The sequence below is a fragment of the Erpetoichthys calabaricus genome, chromosome 2 (assembly GCF_900747795.2).
Source record: "Erpetoichthys calabaricus chromosome 2, fErpCal1.3, whole genome shotgun sequence".
Classification (NCBI taxonomy): domain Eukaryota; kingdom Metazoa; phylum Chordata; class Cladistia; order Polypteriformes; family Polypteridae; genus Erpetoichthys; species Erpetoichthys calabaricus.
The window spans coordinates 28,269,024-28,287,399 of NC_041395.2; the positions used below are offsets into that span (position 1 = coordinate 28,269,024).

General features: G+C 40.9%; 1 protein-coding gene across 1 annotated transcript in view; it reads left to right on the plus strand.

Moving 5' to 3' along the window:
* trpm5 (transient receptor potential cation channel, subfamily M, member 5) overlaps positions 1-18,376 on the plus strand; it is a 193,679-nt gene that overhangs the window by 92,087 nt on the left and 83,216 nt on the right. Inside the window, exons 8-9 of the mRNA XM_051923602.1 lie at positions 7,334-7,516; positions 9,765-9,867. Coding sequence (XP_051779562.1) covers positions 7,334-7,516; positions 9,765-9,867 — 286 coding nt within the window. The remainder of the gene's footprint in view (positions 1-7,333; positions 7,517-9,764; positions 9,868-18,376) is intronic.

The window sequence follows — 18,376 nt, forward strand, 5'->3', positions numbered from 1 at the left end:
TTTGTATGATATGAAACAACAGCAAAATAAATATTTATATTATATGAGTATATAATAGGGCAGCGCGGTTGCACAGTGGTAACTCTGCAAGACGAAACTTCTCGTCCCTGGTCCTCCCTGCATGAGGTTTACAGCTGGATGCTCCACACAGTCTATAGACATTCAGGTTAGGGGGATTGGTGATGCTAAATCAACCCATGTGTGTGTGTGTGTGTGTGTGTGTGTGTGTCTGAGTGTATGCATTCACTCTGCTATGGCGTGGCACCCTGTCCAGGCAATTGTTCCTGCCTTGTGCCCTATGCCTGCTGGGATATGCTGCAGCTACACTGATCAGGATAACATTGGTTTAGAAAGTGAGTCAATTGATGTATATAAAATATATTTGTGTGTTTGTGTGTGTGTGTGTGTGTGTATGTGTGTAGTGGGCTCTGAGTTTCACAAATGAAATTAATGAACGGTTCTTTTAAAAAGCACACTCTATTCTTGAGATAATAGATACAGATTTAGAGTCTTTCAGCAACAAATAAAAAGAAAAAGAAAAGGAATCTTCATATAAAACACAACACGAATTCTAGACTTAAAATAGTACTTGGGTGTTGTACCGTGTTAGCCATTATGAATGTGGAGAAAAGCCAAGCAAAATGACCCCTTTTATTGATTATCTAAAAAGATTACAATATACAAGCTTTCGAGGAAACTCAGGCACCTTCTTCAGGCAAAATGTAATCTTGGGGCCTGAGTTGCCTCGAAAGCTTGTATATTGTAATCTTTTTAGTTAGCCAATAAAAGGGGTCATTTTGCTTGGGTTTTCTCTATAGACTTAAAATACAAAAGCATCTTCTTTGGCACTGCTCCTCTAGAGAGGCATAGGAATGCAGCATTCAAGACTGAGCAGAAAGATAGAAACCTGGTAGTCGAGGGAATGGCAATTGTACTAGCAAGACAAGCACTTTAAAAGACTTTCATTACCGTGTCATATGCAAGCTGTGAATTAAGGCAGCTGATCCCGTGCCTCACTGACACGTTTGTATGAAACAGTGCATTCTTTGAAGTTAAACCACGTCTTGAAAGCACAACTTTATCTGCCCCATAAATCAGTACATAAATATATATATATATATATATATATATATATATATATATACAAATATATTGTGACAAAAAGGTGCTGCATGAGCGCCAACCCGACACAGACAGACACAGGAGGCACGCTTATAAAACAAATAATTCTTTTATTTTCTTTGTCTGTGGGCTATGTCTTCCCCGTACCCTCAGACACAACACAGTCCCCACAAGCACAACTCCACACAATACTTTTATATTTCTCTTATTCTTCCTCCACTCCTCCTCCGCAAGCTTCGTCTTCCTCCTCCTGACTCTGGCTCCCCGAGTAGTGGCTTCTGGCTCCTTTTATAATGCACCTGGAAGTGCTCCAGGTGCTTGATGACTTCATTTCTGGCAGCAGTTTCGGATGTGGCGGAAGAACTGCCCATGAGGGCTCAGCAACTCCAGCTGCAGCACCTCCTGGTGGCACCTGTGGATCCCAACAGGGCTGTAGCAAACTCCAACTCCCATGAAGTCCTGAGGGAGTTCCCAAGGCACCTCTGCATCCCAGGGGGGTTACCATCTAGCGTCCTGGGGGAGGTAATGTACTGGCCACGCTTGCTCCCCTTGTCCTCCCAGTGTGGGTACGTCCCAGCACGCTACAATATATATACATATATACACACACACATATATATATGTACATATATATACACATACATATACAAATATACATATACACATACTGTACATATACATATATATATATATATATATATATATATATATATATACACACACACACATACATATATGTACATATATATATATATATATATATATACACATACATACACATATATACATATTGTGAGAACCCAGCCCAGCCACAGACAGACAGACACGTTTATTTATCTCGCTATGATTCAACAGCACCACAATGCCTAAAACAGCCAACTCAGTCTCTTTCTCTCTCTTGACTCTTTCTTTCTTTCTTTCTTTTCCCTCTTTGGCCACCACCTCTTCCTCCTGACTCAGGCTCCCGTCTTCTCCCTCCCGACTCTAGCCTCGAGTGGAGTGCAGCGGTCTCCTTAATACAGCACCTGGAAGTGCTCCAGGTGCTTCTTGATTAACATCTAGCAGCACTTCCGGAGCTGTCCAGGTGCCCCCTGGCAGTGGCCACGTCCTGCCACAGGGTTGAGTGACCTGGCTTTGCGGCCCCCATGCAACCCAGGAAGGCTGCCCTCTCATATTCCAGGGAAAATACTGTCCCTCTCCCGGTCCCGGTGTCCCAGTGGGGCAATGTCCCTGGACATCTGTCACTATATATATATATATATATATATACAGTATGTATATTGTGGCTAGGTCATGAAAAGTAAAAGTTGGGACACCTACCAGGTCATACCATTAAATTAACTGAAAACATCTAACAAAAACAATACCATCCATTATCCAACCCGCTATATCCTAACTACAGGGTCACGGGGGTCTGCTGGAGCCAATCCCAGCCAACACAGGGTACAAAGCAGGAAACAAACCCCAGGCAGGGTGCCAGCCACCACAGGGCACACATACCACACACACTAGGGACAATTTAAAATCGCCAATGCACCTAACCTGCATGTCTTTGGACTGTGGGAGGAAACCCATGCAGACACAGGGAGAACATGCAAACTCCATGCAGGGAGGACCCGGGAGGCGAACCCAGGTCCCCAGGACTCCCAACTGCAAGGCAGCAGCGCTACCCACTGCGCCACCGTGCCGCCCATCAAAAACAATACCTCCTGGCGTTATTATTTCTCGCCTTCAGGCTCAATGTAAGCAAATAAGTTCAGTTCTGGTCACAAATGTAGGCTCTAATATTTAGTTGGTCACTCTGGTCGCAGAATACACTTCATTTTAGGCAGCTGGCGAGGCTAAGTGTCCTCACTGGACATTTTTTTTGGTTCTGCGGATAGAGAAGAAGGGAATGTTAATGACAGACTCCTCTCATCCCAGCAGTTTATTACATACGTCTAACAAGCTTGTGAGGAGATCCTCTGATGCACATATAAATTACAATATACATATGTACAGTATATATACAGTGGGATAATATACAGTATGTAAATATAAAAATGTGGCAGTACTAGGGTGTTGTACCATGTTAGCCATTCTGAATATAGTGAGAAGTCTAGCAAAATTACACCTTTTATTGTCTAAGTAAAAAGATTGCAATATGCCAATTTTCAAGACAACTCAGGCCCCTTCTTCAGGCAAAATGTAATCAATTGTAATTGTAATTGTAATGTAATTGCCTGAAGAAGGGGCCTGAGTTGCCTTGAAAGCTGGCATATTATTATGTAGCAGATATTTGTGTTAATATCAAATAGTTTTTCTCGATTGCTTAGACTCATTTTTTGAAAATAAGCTCCAGTTTCTAGAATTGTAAACACAATTTCATAACTGCACACTCAGCTCCCCAAACTTGAAACTTTCAGGTCAAAACCAAACGCTCTACTCAAAACCATTAATCTTATATCAAAACCAAATTTTGCCTCCAGACATAACCTCAAAGGACCTCAAAAACACATACCCTACAACATAGCCTCACACCATGAGGAGATCAACTCAGATCATTTTTCTAAAAGCCTGTTACTCTTATTGTTATTATTGTACCCCCCCCCCCCCAATAACCTCTTAACATAAAGAGGATTGTGCTCATTCCCTGTGGTCAAGTTGGTGTACGTGATCTTGGAGACTATCCAGGAAAGCCAGTGGAAGCACAGTGTCGTATGGACCAAGGATGGCATGTCAGTGGAGGACCCCTTGGTGGCTGATGGCAGCACACATTGTCAATTTCCCCCCTCACTGGCCAGGGACATTGCCAATGGCCTATTGGCCAATTATGTTCCTCCCCTTCCTCCATATAGTGAGGTTGAAGCCTGCATCATCAACAAAGATGAGCTCACGAGGACTGTGTCTTGCCTCTATTTTCAAAGGTTCTCTACAAAAGATTCCACACACTGCAGTAAATGATTACTCTGAAACTCACTGCTAGGGTACATAAAAAAGGCCATAAATACAGTTTGTTTCTGACTATATAGTGCTGCAGAGTACTTTAATAACTACTGTAACTACACTCAAATACTTCACACATTATGAAAAAATCATGCCTGCACATATTCCAGGCATTCTGTTTTAACTCCATCTGAGTTCATTTTAAAAGGAACATGAGAGGCCTGTTTCATCGTCAACCTGTTATTTTGTAGAACAATGTGGTCAATTGTGGAAATGCTGACTGCATCAGTCCCTCGGGAAGATTTCTTGATCCTCAATAACCCTCTGTTATATCTCCCATAAGCAAATAGCGTTGTTGGCTATAACCATATTGATCATCACCCTCTCTTGTTCTTCAGAAAACAGGGTTCTTCTGCCTCCACCTGGTGGTTGTCTCTCAGTTCTGGAAAACAAAATCCTGAAAAGTACTAACTGTAAAACCGTACATTTTACAATAGGAACATAAAATAATTATGAGAAATGGGGCTATAATTTGATGCATTTCAGACTGCATACAGTTCAACAAAGCAAAGAGCTACAGTACACATAGGTGTTGTACATAACAAGGTACTGTACTCCAAAATTACAATAGAGAGCAGTATGCAAATGATCCATCGATTTTCCTCTCTAAACATTTGTATTATAGAAGCTATTGTGAAGGGGCTAAGGTTTGGTTGACCAGCTTCTGCCATCGACATCCCATGCACAAGGACCTGATCAAGAGTGACCCCAATGCCTCCCTTTTAAAAACTGGCATCTCCTCCACTTATCCCATTTGGACCTTGCAGTGTAAGGAGATGCACGCCAACAAGTGCAGTCCACTTTCTTAACTGAGGTCAGTTTCCTTCAGTGTCTGCAGGGAAACCCGATGAGCCCCTCAGTGTGGGGGGACGACATCACTCAGGGCGCTCCTTCTCCCAAGAAAGTGCTCAGTAAGTGCGCCCCTATCACCACCTCCAGTTCCCATGGCCCTGATTCTCACTCCCGACCTACTGCCTCACTCCATAAACTCAGATGCTCTCTCTATCTCTGCCTCACTGTCTTTCATTTCCCTTTCAACCTTCTTCTTATTCTTCTTCTTCATCTTCTTCTTCTCATCCTCCTCCTCTCGGTCACTGGCCAGTCTGTTTTCCTCCAATCTTCCTTTTTTTCACCTTATTAATCCATTCCTGCACTCGTGCTTCCCATTTTTAAAGCGGGGACGTGGCACAGCTGCGACAATCAGCAGCTCCTGGGAGGTCCTGCTCCTGTGCATTAAGTGCAGGGCCATCCACTCCTGCATTGTGCATGGAAACCGCTCTCGCCACGTTACCACGCCCCACCAAACAAAGATGCGAGTGGGGCGATTATTTATTTAAAAGACGGCAATCAGCTGCGGACCTCACTTTACCACAGTTTGTATTTTGGTAGATGTGGTATGGCTTGGGATTTTTAGTTAAAAAGTTTGGTAATAGTGTGTAAGTGATCGAGAAAAACGGTAACAGAGAGTCAGGCACTCTGTGGTGTGAGAATCCTGCAGAGACGTTGGTGCCACTGGGAGGAGTAGAAGCATTAAAAATCTGGTCCTGTAACCCTCAAGGGAGAAGGGAAATGGTTTCACCTTCTTCTTCTTCTTTCGGCTGCTCCCGTTAGGTGTTGCCACAGCGGATCATCTTTTACCATCTCTTCCTTTCCTCTGTATTTTGCTCTGTTACACCTATCACCTTCATGTCTTTTCTCACCACATCCATAAATCTTCGCTGAGGCCTTCCTCTTTTCCTCTTGCCTGCAGCTCCATCCTTAACATCATTTTCCCAAGATACCCAGCATCTCTCCTCTGCACATGTCCAAACCAACGCAATCTCACCTTTCTGACTTTGACTCCCAACCGTCCAACTTGAGCTGACCCTCTAATGTCCTCATTTCTAATCCCATCCACCCTTGTCACACCCAATGCAAATCTTAGCACTTTAACTCTGCTACTTCCAGCTCTGTCTCCTGCTCTCTGGTCAGTGCCACCATCTCCAACCCATATAACATAGCTGGTCTCACTACCGTCCTGTAGACCTTTCCTTTCACTCTTGTTGATACCCGTCTGTCACAAATTACTCCTGACACTCTTCTCCACCCATTCCACCCTGCCTGCACTCTCCTTTTCACCTCTCTTCCACAATCCCCATTACTCTGTACTGTTGATCCCAAGAATTTAAACTCATCCACCTTCGCCAACTCTACTCCCTGCATCCTCACCATTCCACTGACCTCTCTCTCATTTACACCATGCTTGTTCATTTTTATCTTCTTCTTTTTATTTTGGCTGCTCTTGTTAGGGGTCGCCACAGTGGATCATCTTGTTGTCCGCATATTGATTTGGCAAAATTTTACACCGGATGCCCTTCCTGACGTAACCCTCCCCATTTATTCGGGCTTGGGACCGGCACGAAGAAACACACTGGTTTGTGCATCCCCTGTGGCAGGGTTTCTTGTTCATTTTTATCAGTCCTCTTTATTTATCCAGAGGTAATGAATGTTTGCACAAATTAATGTTGCTGGCTGTTTGAAGTTTTCGATTATGTGAAATACTAAATAATGTTGTAAGAGATATTGATTTAGCTTAATAAAAATGTGGAAAACCAGCTAAAGAGAAGCACTAGTCACTCTGCATAATACACAGATGGGTGAAAGGAGAGCCCTGTGGTGAGAGTCACTTCATCGACCATATTAGACTCACCAGTTCATATGAAGCGGGTCCTGTGAGCCATGATGTCCCCTCCTTCAGTCTTTCTCTCATTAATTTTACTTTTCTCTTCCTGTCTCTCTATGTTTCTCCCACATGGCTCAGTCTTTTTGCTGGCCTCCAGCATTAAATCATCAGTGGTAGACGTCCAGGGCACCTTTTGTAGTTTGCATGTGGAGATTTGACTTAAGTCTTGAGTCGTTGTCCTCATTGGTTAGAGAAGAGACGCCACCATAAAACTTGTTGTACACCGCCTCGTCCTGTTAATTGTGTGTCTAAATGTTTCCTCATAATGAAGCACAAAGGAAAATCCTCACAATAAAATAAATTTAGATTAAATATATTAAAATTATAATTTAGTCATCAGAATAATTTTTGTCATGTTCTCGATTTCTCAATTAAATTAGGTTGTGTTGCAGCATTTCAAAATTTTATTGGAACCACCTTACTTTTTCAAGATAATGATTGACTTTTATTTTTTAATTTTCTAATGATTTAATAATTTTTTTTTGTATTTTTATTTCGTAAAAGCGGATCTACAGAGTCATGGAAAACTCAACACCATGTCTCATCTTTGCCGGCTCTGGTGGCATTGCTGATGTCCTGGCCTCCATAAAAAATCTGCCATGTGATACAGACACCGTTCAAGAACTGCTGATGGAAAAATTCCATTCCAAGTTCTCCCGGGTTGATATCTTAAGGTGGACAGAGCTGGTGAGTTACATCTGGCGGCAGAACAGATCAACAATACAAGTGTTGGGATTTGGAGTTTCCCTGCAAGACAAAATAGGTGTGAGACCTCCTAAAACAAGCCAGGGAGAAGGCCACCTTCCTGGTCTACTAAACCCACCTGGTCTTCCCTGCAGTGTCTCACTGTCATGCTTTTCAGGAAAGCATGAAGAATTTTAAAAGGTGAAAAATAATCAACTTCAAAACAGAAACTTGTTGTAATATTTTGACAACATAATTTGATTCCTTGGGTATTAGAACTTCCAAACTAACACCAAGATGAATTCTCTAGACTTAGAAAAATCTGAGAAAAAATAAAAAGAAACTCAAACATTATAACATGAATAGAATTGACTTTACTGGTATGTTGCCAAAAACCTGCACTATGCCACTGCGGAAAAAAATATATAAGTAAACATGGAAGTGTGAGAGAGTCTTATTTTGAGAGTTTCTTGTTTTGTAATTGAAAAATCACCAGCAAAACAAAGTTTAACGTCAGTTTTGCAAAACTGTATGCTCGTAAATCGTCAGGACTCTGCATGTAGGCTTTTGTACTTTAGGTCTGATGATCTTTTGGATTACATTTTTGCAAATTTTTTGACAATGATATTTTCTCTTCTAGACCCCCTGGTCCTGTTATTGTGTTTCTTGTCACCTTTTATCTTAGTAGCACAAGCTCAGTAAGAACTCCAAACCTACTACTCTATATAAAAAATTGTTTAGAGCAAAGAGAGCTCAGAGGAGTTGCAGAATACCCTCCAGTCTGCATGGTGGCTAGGTGTCTTATGTTTGACCTCACCACTCATAAGTCCCAAGGAGAGTAGAACACTCCAATATAAACACATGACGATGTATGAGGATTCTAACATTGTTCTGCTTTGCCCAACACTGGTTATATTCTATTCTGTTACAATCTATTGGTGCCACCACCAAAGCTGAAGTGACTCTCTTTCCTATCACAAAATTTCAAAAAGCCCAAAGGAGAATTGTAAGGTACTCTTACGCTCACTCACCAGCCACTTTATTAGGTTGCTAGTAGTTGGTTGGACCTCCTTATGCTTTCAGAACTGCTGTAATTCTTTGTGGCATAGATTCAACAAGGTGCTGGAAATATTCCTCAGGAATTTTGGGCCGTATTAACATGACAGCTTCACGCAATTCCTGCAGATTTGTTGGCTGCACATCCATAATGCAAATCCATGAAATCCACCCATGGTGCTAATCTCCCGTTCCACCATATACCAAAGATGCTCTATTGGATTCAGAACTGGTGACAGCGGAGGCGACGTGAGTACAGTGAACTCATTGTCATGTTCAAAAAACCAGTTTGAGATGATGTGAGCCGGGAAGGAGCCATCAGAAGATGGTTACACTGGGTTCATAAAGGGATGGATATGGTCAGTAACAACATTCAGGTAGGTTGTTGCATTTAAACAATGCTCAACTGAATTGGCACCAAAGTGTGCCAAGAAAATATCCCCCATACCATTACATCACCACCACCAGTCTGTACCATTGATACAAGGCAGGATGGATCCAAGCTTTCATGTTGTTGACTCCAAATTCTGACCCTACCATCCGAATGTCATAGCAGAAGTCAAGTCTCATCACACCAGGCAATGTTTTCCTAATCTTCTAGTGTCCAAATTTGGTGGGCCTGTGCAAATTGTAGTCTCGGTTGCCTGCTGCTGTAGCCCACCTGCTTCAAGCTTTGATGTGTTGTGTTTCCAGAGATGCTCTTCTGCATACCTCGGTTGTAATGAGTGGTGATTTGAGTTACTGTTGCCTTTCTATTGGCTTGCACCAGTCTGGCCATTCTCCTCTGATCTCTGGCAAGAGGCATTTTCACCCAGAGAACTGCCGCTCACTGGATATTTTCCCTTTTTCAGACCATTCTCTGTAAACCCTAGAGATGGTTGTGCATGGAAATCCCAGCAGATCAGCAGTTTCTGGAATACTAAAACCAGCCTGTCTGACACCAACAACCATACCACGTTTAAAGTCACTTCAATGCCCTTTCTTCCCCATTCTGATGCTCGGTTTGAACTTCAGCAGGTGGTCTTGACAATGTCTACGGGCCGAAATGCATTGAGTTACTTCCATGTGATTGGCTGATTAGATATTTGTGTTAACAAGCAGTTGAATGGGTGTACCTAATAAAGTGTATAATGAATTATTCAAAAAAAAAAATTAAAATCTTGGATAAACAAATAATCTCCTTTATTTTTTATAGATCAAGCTCATCCTTGAACAGCAGCACCTTTTAACCATTCATGATCCAGCACAAGAAGGTTCAGAGGAACTTGATACAGTGATTCTTAAGGCGCTGGTCAAAGGTAAAACAAAACAAGTTTGGAATGTTCTTCAAATTCATCATGCAAAAAATGTAATTTGTCGTAATAGTCATCCAATGTCTCTTTCGGGAAAGAAAGAAGGTTTTAAGAAAACATCCATGTTTGACTAGTAATACTTACTGATCATGTGGGCTAACCATGGTGACATGTTGGCCAGGCTCAAGTCAGAAGTTCACTGTACTTTAGTACATGTGACAAAAACTTGAACAAGAACTCGTGCATTCAATTTTTTCCCTAGTGGTGAAACTGCATAAAAACTAACATGGTGTATCGTACTGTATGTTGTGACTAGCAGAGACCTTGTAGGAAGCAGAGACAACACCAGAGACAGGACTTGATTGATTTCAAAGTAGGGATTGGTGTTTATGCAGACTAATAGTTGTTCCTCACTCCGGGTCACTTGAATATACACAGAGTGCTGACTAGTGGAGAGCTTATGGTGTTGACTTTTGGTGGTTGATTTCCAATGATCTTCATGGGTGCTGCCTCTTTCCTAAAGCTTCCAGGTCTCCCTTGCAAGAAGGAAGATCATATCCAGAGGTTGTTGCTTCCCAACAGGTTCACCTCTTGATCCTGTCTCAGACCTCTCAGTCAGTTTGGGGGTCAGGAATGTCCTCTGTAATTCCAGTTGCTGTTCTGTCAGAGTTATCAGGTGTCCCTGCTACCCTCAGCCTCGGCTCTCAGGTACTGCTAGTGATCTCCTGATTCTCTGGTGGTCTTTCATCTGTAATGTACAGCAGGGGTCGAAATATCTTAAAGGGCTAGCTTCCTACCACTTACTGTAGCTGCCATAGGACTTCTTCTAGACAACCTTTCATCCCACATTGGTAATTTTTATAGAGTTCTGTTGGAAATCCAACCAAATTGAATATTTAATATATTAAAAATTTCACTAATGCAATTTCTTGAAAACTTTTCAACAGAATGAAAAGACATATTATTGGAGAAACACATACATTGACGACAGCTTGTCACAAACACTGGGGGCATAAAACCACAGGCTGCAACTTCAGTATTAACAACTGAATGTGTTGATAATCGATAGCCTTCCTTTGATGACACTTATTGCTTGAATTAGATTTCAAACGCCTTGGGTAACAAACCAGGAGCCCTGCCTTTAGACACGGCCATGGCGATTACCGCCAAAGCCGCATCTATCAAAAAAAGAAAACAATTCTAAGACAAATCTCTAAGAAAAAAAACAAATAAGAGAAAGAAAACTGAGAAAATTAAGAGACTTACACAGAGACACCTGTCGGCTTCCCATGACTCGAACACACCCACCCCAGACAGACAGACAGATAGATAGATAGATAGATAGATAGATAGATAGATAGATAGATAGATAGATAGATAGATAGATAGATAGATAGATAGATAGATAGATAGATAGATAGATAGAAAAGGCACTTGTGATATGCTGCCCGGACACAGACAGACGGACACCATATTAAAGTCCACCACACGTTTATTATACATTATATTTACAATACTTGTGCTCTAACCCAGTGCCGAAGCACCAATCACCCTTTCAAGTCCTTGGCCACAACACAATGCCTTTCACAGTCTTTTGGTCCGCCTCCACTCCTCTCCAACCTGCTTCGTCTTCTTCCTCCCGACTCTCTCCTTGACTGGAGGGAGGCGGCCCCTTTTATGTGCCCCGGATGGGCTCCAGGTGCATCGTCAGGGCCTCCGTAGCCACACCCCTGTGTGGCGGAAGCTCCCAAGGTGAAGCTGGAAGTCCACCGGGTGCCCTCAAGTCTCTTCCCCCCAGTACTTCCCGGTGTGGTGGAAGTACTGAGGGCCAACACTCCCAAGGCATTGGGGCGCCCCCTGGCGGTGACCACGGGCCCCTACAGGGTTGAGCTTCCAAGCTCCGTACCCGTGCTCCCCAAAGCCACCAGGGAGGACGCCCCCTCGTGTGCTGGAGGAGGCACAAGCCCTCCTCCACTCCTCCTAGGTGTCCCGGCCGGGCATGGATGCCCGCCGGGCACCACACACTATATAATAGATAGATAGATAGATAGATAGATAGATAGATAGATAGATAGATAGATAGATAGATAGATAGATAGATAGATAGATAGATAGAAAAGGCACTATATAATAGATAGATAGATAGATAGATAGATAGATAGATAGATAGATAGATAGATAGATAGATAGATAGATAGATAGATAGATAGATAGAAAAGGCACTATATATAATAGATAGATAGATAGATAGATAGATAGATAGATAGATAGATAGATAGATAGATAGATAGATAGATAGATAGAAAAGGCACTATATAATAGATAGATAGATAGATAGATAGATAGATAGATAGATAGATAGATAGATAGATAGATAGATAGATAGATAGAAAAGGCACTATATAATAGATAGATAGATAGATAGATAGATAGATAGATAGATAGATAGATAGATAGATAGATAGATAGAAAAGGCACTATATAATAGATAGATAGATAGATAGATAGATAGATAGATAGATAGATAGAAAAGGCACTATATATAATAGATAGATAGATAGATAGATAGATAGATAGATAGATAGATAGATAGATAGATAGATAGATAGATAGATAGAAAAGGCACTATATAATAGATAGATAGATAGATAGATAGATAGATAGATAGATAGATAGATAGATAGATAGATAGATAGATAGATAGATAGAAAAGGCACTATATAATAGATAGATAGATAGATAGATAGATAGATAGATAGATAGATAGAAAAGGCACTATATAATAGATAGATAGATAGATAGATAGATAGATAGATAGATAGATAGATAGATAGAGAGATAGATAGATAGATAGATAGATAGATAGATAGATAGATAGATAGATAGATAGATAGATAGATAGAAAAGGCACTATATAATAGATAGATAGATAGATAGATAGATAGATAGATAGATAGATAGATAGATAGATAGATAGATAGATAGATAGATAGATAGATAGAAAAGGCACTATATAATAGATAGATAGATAGATAGATAGATAGATAGATAGATAGATAGATAGATAGATAGATAGATAGATAGATAGATAGATAGATAGATAGAAAAGGCACTATATAATAGATAGATAGATAGATAGATAGATAGATAGATAGATAGATAGATAGATAGATAGATAGATAGATAGATAGATAGATAGATAGATAGATAGATAGATAGATAGATAGATAGATAGATACTTTATTAATCCCAAGGGGAAATTCAACTGATTGGTTATTTTAACTGAAGGATTCAAAAGCAGAGAATGATAAATTAATGTCTCTCTATTATAAAAAAAAAACTTAGGATGAGATGTGATCTTTTGAAGAGAGACAGAGAGACACTTTGACGTCCCACGAGACAGGCAAGTCATGTCATACTTACAACATTTGGAAGCAAGTCCCGTGATACGCATGAAGAGCAGGTTAGAGATAATGGAAGTAGGAAAATTCGAAAGTCTCAAAACAATGAGAGTAAAGATCACAAACAAATGGAAAATATTACTTGGTGAAATTAAGGAACAGCGAAAAGAGATCGAATAGTGTTTGAGGATGTCTGGGGAAGAAGAGAGACAAGGCAGTGGCTTTAAAACGTTTGAAGCGCCGCATGAAATGCAGATCATGCTGCACAGGAGCAGCAGCAAGCCAGTAGCTGATCCAGCAAAGAGGAGGTAAAAAAAAAAAAAAACAACTGTTGTTTTATTCCCATTGTATCACCGTTAAAGAGGGGTTTCGGAGGAGCGATCGGGGTGCGTTCAGCCCCCCTCTTCACAACAGGGCATAGTGCTGGTGGGGGAGGTGTGGGGGGTAAGGGGTAAGCGAGCGAATTGCAGATCATGTGGCATGGCAGCAAACCGGCAGCTGATCAAGCAAATGGGAGGTTAAAAAAAAAAGAATTTGTTTCCCATTGTATCACCGTTTAAGAGGGGGTTTATAGGAGTAGAGTCTCCTTGGGGTGCGTTCAACCCCCGTCTTCACAATGGCACATAGTGCTTGGTGGGAAAAATAAAGTATTTGTAATCCTGACACATTTGAGGAGGCTGGTCTTTCATATGCAGTGGACATTTTGACTGCTTGTTGTTATTATTTGGATCCTTTTTACAAATTTCCTGACATCATTATGCATCTTTATTTTAATTTTTGTTTTTGTTCAAGTTTTTTGACTTGTGCTGAATCTAATTCTGCTCTTTAAAATTTTGTTAGAAATGAAGCATGTTTCCTATTGAAACCACTAAGACCAGTAATAGAATAATTTAAAAATATTTGCTATCTCGAACTATGTGTACCTTCAGCGCTTTCCTTGGTATCTCTGGGCATCTGATCCTCTCTTGACTGCTGCTGCGTCTCTCAAGTGTGTTCTCGTAAAGCTGGCTTCTCTGACTCTGCTATAATTTTTAAGGTGCCTTTCCCACCTCCTATCCGGCTTTATACCTGCCTTTCTCCTCCTCGTGTGTTTCACACACACACACACACTTCCTCTTCATGTCACCAAAACCAAGCTGACCAATCAAATTGCTCTGATGGACTGAACACACACACAGACTTTAGTGTTTTATTATATAGTAAATGCATTCAAAGACAAAAGGATTATTTTTCACATCTTTTTTCAATGCCGTCTTGTTTTTATAGGGCATCACCATTTTTTAAACTTCAGTTTTCTATAGTTACGACTGGGTTTAGGTGGGGGGGGGGTTACATTTTTGTTTGTTAAGTTTGATTTGATTGTATGCAATGATGTTTGGTTCAAATAAAATCAATAAAAAAAATATTTACGACTGGGAGTGTGCAGTGTGTGTCATCATCAGTATGACAGCAGAAAAGATTGGCACTCCTGGGTTATCCAACATAAAATGTATAAAGATTTCTCATTTTGTTTTCTCATGATGGTTTCTGAATTGGCTTTGGCAAAAGATGAGACTGAATTTTTTTTGGCTGTGAACGACATCACTCAGGGCGCTCCTTCTCCCAGGAAAGTTCTCAGGAGGAGCGCCCCTATCACTTGTTTTGTGACTTATGTTTCATCTCCCAATCCCTTTACAATAGAAAATTCTCTGCCTTTTCCCTCAAGGCAAACACTTGTTGGAAATTATTACAGGCAACTTTAGATTTTGATATTTTTTAGTTCTCAATCTTTAGGAAATAGTCATGCTATATGGAAGAATAACAAGTTTAATGTAATATCTTTGTAGTGTTTTGTTTTTCATAAAACCACAATACTAATGACACTGGTCTACAAAAAAATATTATTGTTTGCTACTGGGAACTTCAGAGCAGCTCTTTATTAAGTTTTTTACACTGATTTCATATATGAAATTGGAATTAAGCTAGCACATCAGGTTTTTGAAATACACATCATTGACATTTTGACACTTTTGAATAGCAATATAATATATCAACACTATATCTGGAGTTTGGACTATGTTCCACCAAAATTGTTTTGATGTGTTTATTCTGAAAACAAACCAGAAGACGATACCAGAGACACGTTAAAGCATATTTGTCAATTTACCTCAATATGAAAGTGAGGTCAGCGTGCCCAAAAATGTTTGAGGCCCTCGCTTTTGCGGTTGAACTGCGCCTCCATCTCTCTTTGTAAGAACCAATGCTCGGAGTGAATTTTCCCTAATATCGGTTTTCCATCACCTTTATATCTTGATGAAATCTTTCCCTATATTCATTGTTGACATCGGCCAGATTTGGTGGAAATAAGTCGAGATGAGAATGTAAAAAATGTATCTTCAGTGACATTCTGGCTCCTGTAAGCTTTCAGCAGGTTCTCCACAAGCTCAGCATAACTCTCTGCTCTGTGACTGTCAATAAAATTCAGGACAACCTGCACGAATGCTTCCCATGCTGCTGATTCAGTGGGCTTCAGTTTCTTTTTGAACTCATCGTCAAGCATCAGTTCACGGATTTCAGGACCAACAAAAACACCTTTTGGCTTCACTTTTCTCGAGACCAAAGTAATTTCTTAATTGCTGAAAAGCATCGCCATTTCTGTCCATCGCCTTGACAGAATTTTGAAAGTAATGGTGAATTTAACGAACAAAATGTCCTGAAATGCAATGTTATGTTTAACAGTAAAACTTTCACCTACTGCACCGTCATGTCTGAGTTGTGTCATTATGCTTCAGAGTCATATAAGACTTGGTAATCAGTAACAAATATTTTTTCTGCTAATTAAAAATTAATAATTTAAAAAAAAATTAATAATGACAAGGTAAACAATTCACAGCTGTTAGTAACGTGTGGTGAAATCATATATCTCAATGGCATCCCTAATGGAATTACTGGTATTTATTAAAATGGTTATCCGCTTTTACTTTCCAGTCACCCTACTTGTCCAAGACCTGGAAGATCATAACTAAAAAACGGGACGTGCTGAACGAAAATGGTTTTCAGATTTGGAGTCAGAAAACGAAACCTGTTAAAGTAAAGGTGAAAGACTCCCAGTAGCAAAATACTTGCTGACCAGTGTAATTATAACAACTATAGTAACAGTAATCCTCCCGCTGTAGAAGCACAGGAGTCACTGATGCAGCAACATGAAATTAAACGATCAACACAACAACAGGATGGTGACAGTGTGCTTTAATTACACGCTAAAGACTGATTTAATTCAAGTTAAAATGTAAGCATCTGTCTAAATGGCTCACATTAAAACTTGTGTTAAAACTTTTCAAAATATCATCTTCTCTTGAGAGCGGCACAGTGGCGCAGTGGGTAGCGCTGCTGCCTCGCAGTTGGGAGACCTAGGGACCTGGGTTCACTTCACCTGGGTTTGCATGTTCTCCCCGTGTCTGCGTGGGTTTCCTCCGGGCGCTCCGGTTTCCTCCCACAGTCCAAAGACATGCAGGTTAGGTGGATTGGCGATTCTAAATTGGCCCTAGTGTGTGCTTGGTGTGTGGGTGTGTTTGTGTGTGTCCTGCGGTGGGTTGGCACCCTGCCCAGGATTGGTTCCCTGCCTTGTGCCCTGTGTTGGCTGGGATTGGCTCCAGCAGACCCACGTGACCCTGTGTTCAGATTCAGCGGGTTGGAAAATGGATGGATGGATGGATCTTCTCTTGATCACTGCCATTTATGATCTGATGGATGTCTCTGTTCACGTTCGCTCCTGGCTTGTTGAAAAGTTCTCAATAGTCGGCTTCTCAGCTGATAAACATTCTGACATTGTGCATTGACCCGATGGTGATGCTGTCTTCTCTGACTACGATGGCATGGACAGAGTAAACACGAATAAGTATTTACAAATAACAATTATATTCTGATTGCATTACATTTTGTAAATATGCTGGGTGAGTCAGTTAATTTCAGGGATCTAAATTAAATGTTCTTGTCTAGCTACTATATAATAAAACACTAAGGTCTGGGTGTCCAGTCCCTCAGAGCAACCTGATTGGTCCCTTTGGCTTTGTTGTGATTGGTCAGTTTGGCTTTGGTGACATGAAGAAAGAGTAAGTGAGGGTGTGAGGCACACGAGGAGGAGTAAAGGTGAATGCTGAGAGAGTCGCCTCCAGAGATGGAAACCATAAAAGCACACAGGAGGTAAGAAAAGCGACTCGAAAATAATGACAGCGTCTCAGAAGAGGGCCGGTTAACACATGCAAATAAAGAGGAGAGGTTCTGAAAGTACACATAGGGCAATTTTAAAAAAGATATTCTATTAGCTGTCTTTGACCAGTTCAGTGGCTAGTCGTTTATAAAGTTTTTAATTTACATAGTTCATAGTTTATAAGCTATAAACTGGTTATAGTGGTTAAGCTGAGAGATTAATTATTGATCAGCCTGCAGAAACCTATATAGTCTCAAACACATGTATTAACTTTTCAACTCAATCTTACCATCACAATTTTTGCCTAGCATTGTTCTGGAGTTGAGGGGAATTTCCCCACCCCAACTTTATGACCGTAGGGGCAATAGAACCTGCCCCACCTTAAGCATGCAGTGATTCTGTCCCTGTTAAAAAAGGTAGACCTCAATCACTTGCTTCCCAGTAGCTTTTGTCCCATCTTAATACATAATTCGCCAGTCTCCTCACTCACTCACTCACTCACTCACTCACTCACTCACTCACTCACTCACTCACTGACTCACGTCCGTCCGAAGCCGAATGCGCAGTCGCCTTCTGCGCAGCTGCCCGAAAAACCTTACGAGACCGACATCGTGTCAGGCGGCGGATTTACGGCCGCAAAAATTCAAAGCGACTTCGATTAAAGCTCTAGAGGCCTGAAAGGCGATTTCGACTACAGCTCCAGGCCTAATTACGCATTCATTCAATACACCTATATCAGGTTTGTGGTGCTTATACTTATTACTATTCCACTCGTGCCCGTTTCATCTTACGTTGTCGAAATGGGCTCTTTGTCTAGTTTCTAAATAACTGTTTTTCTCCCAAGTTTTTGAGAAAGTTGTGGGTATTCTTGATAAGCTCAGTCGGGACTCAGAACATTTTACAGCACAAAATTGGCGCTGCTAAG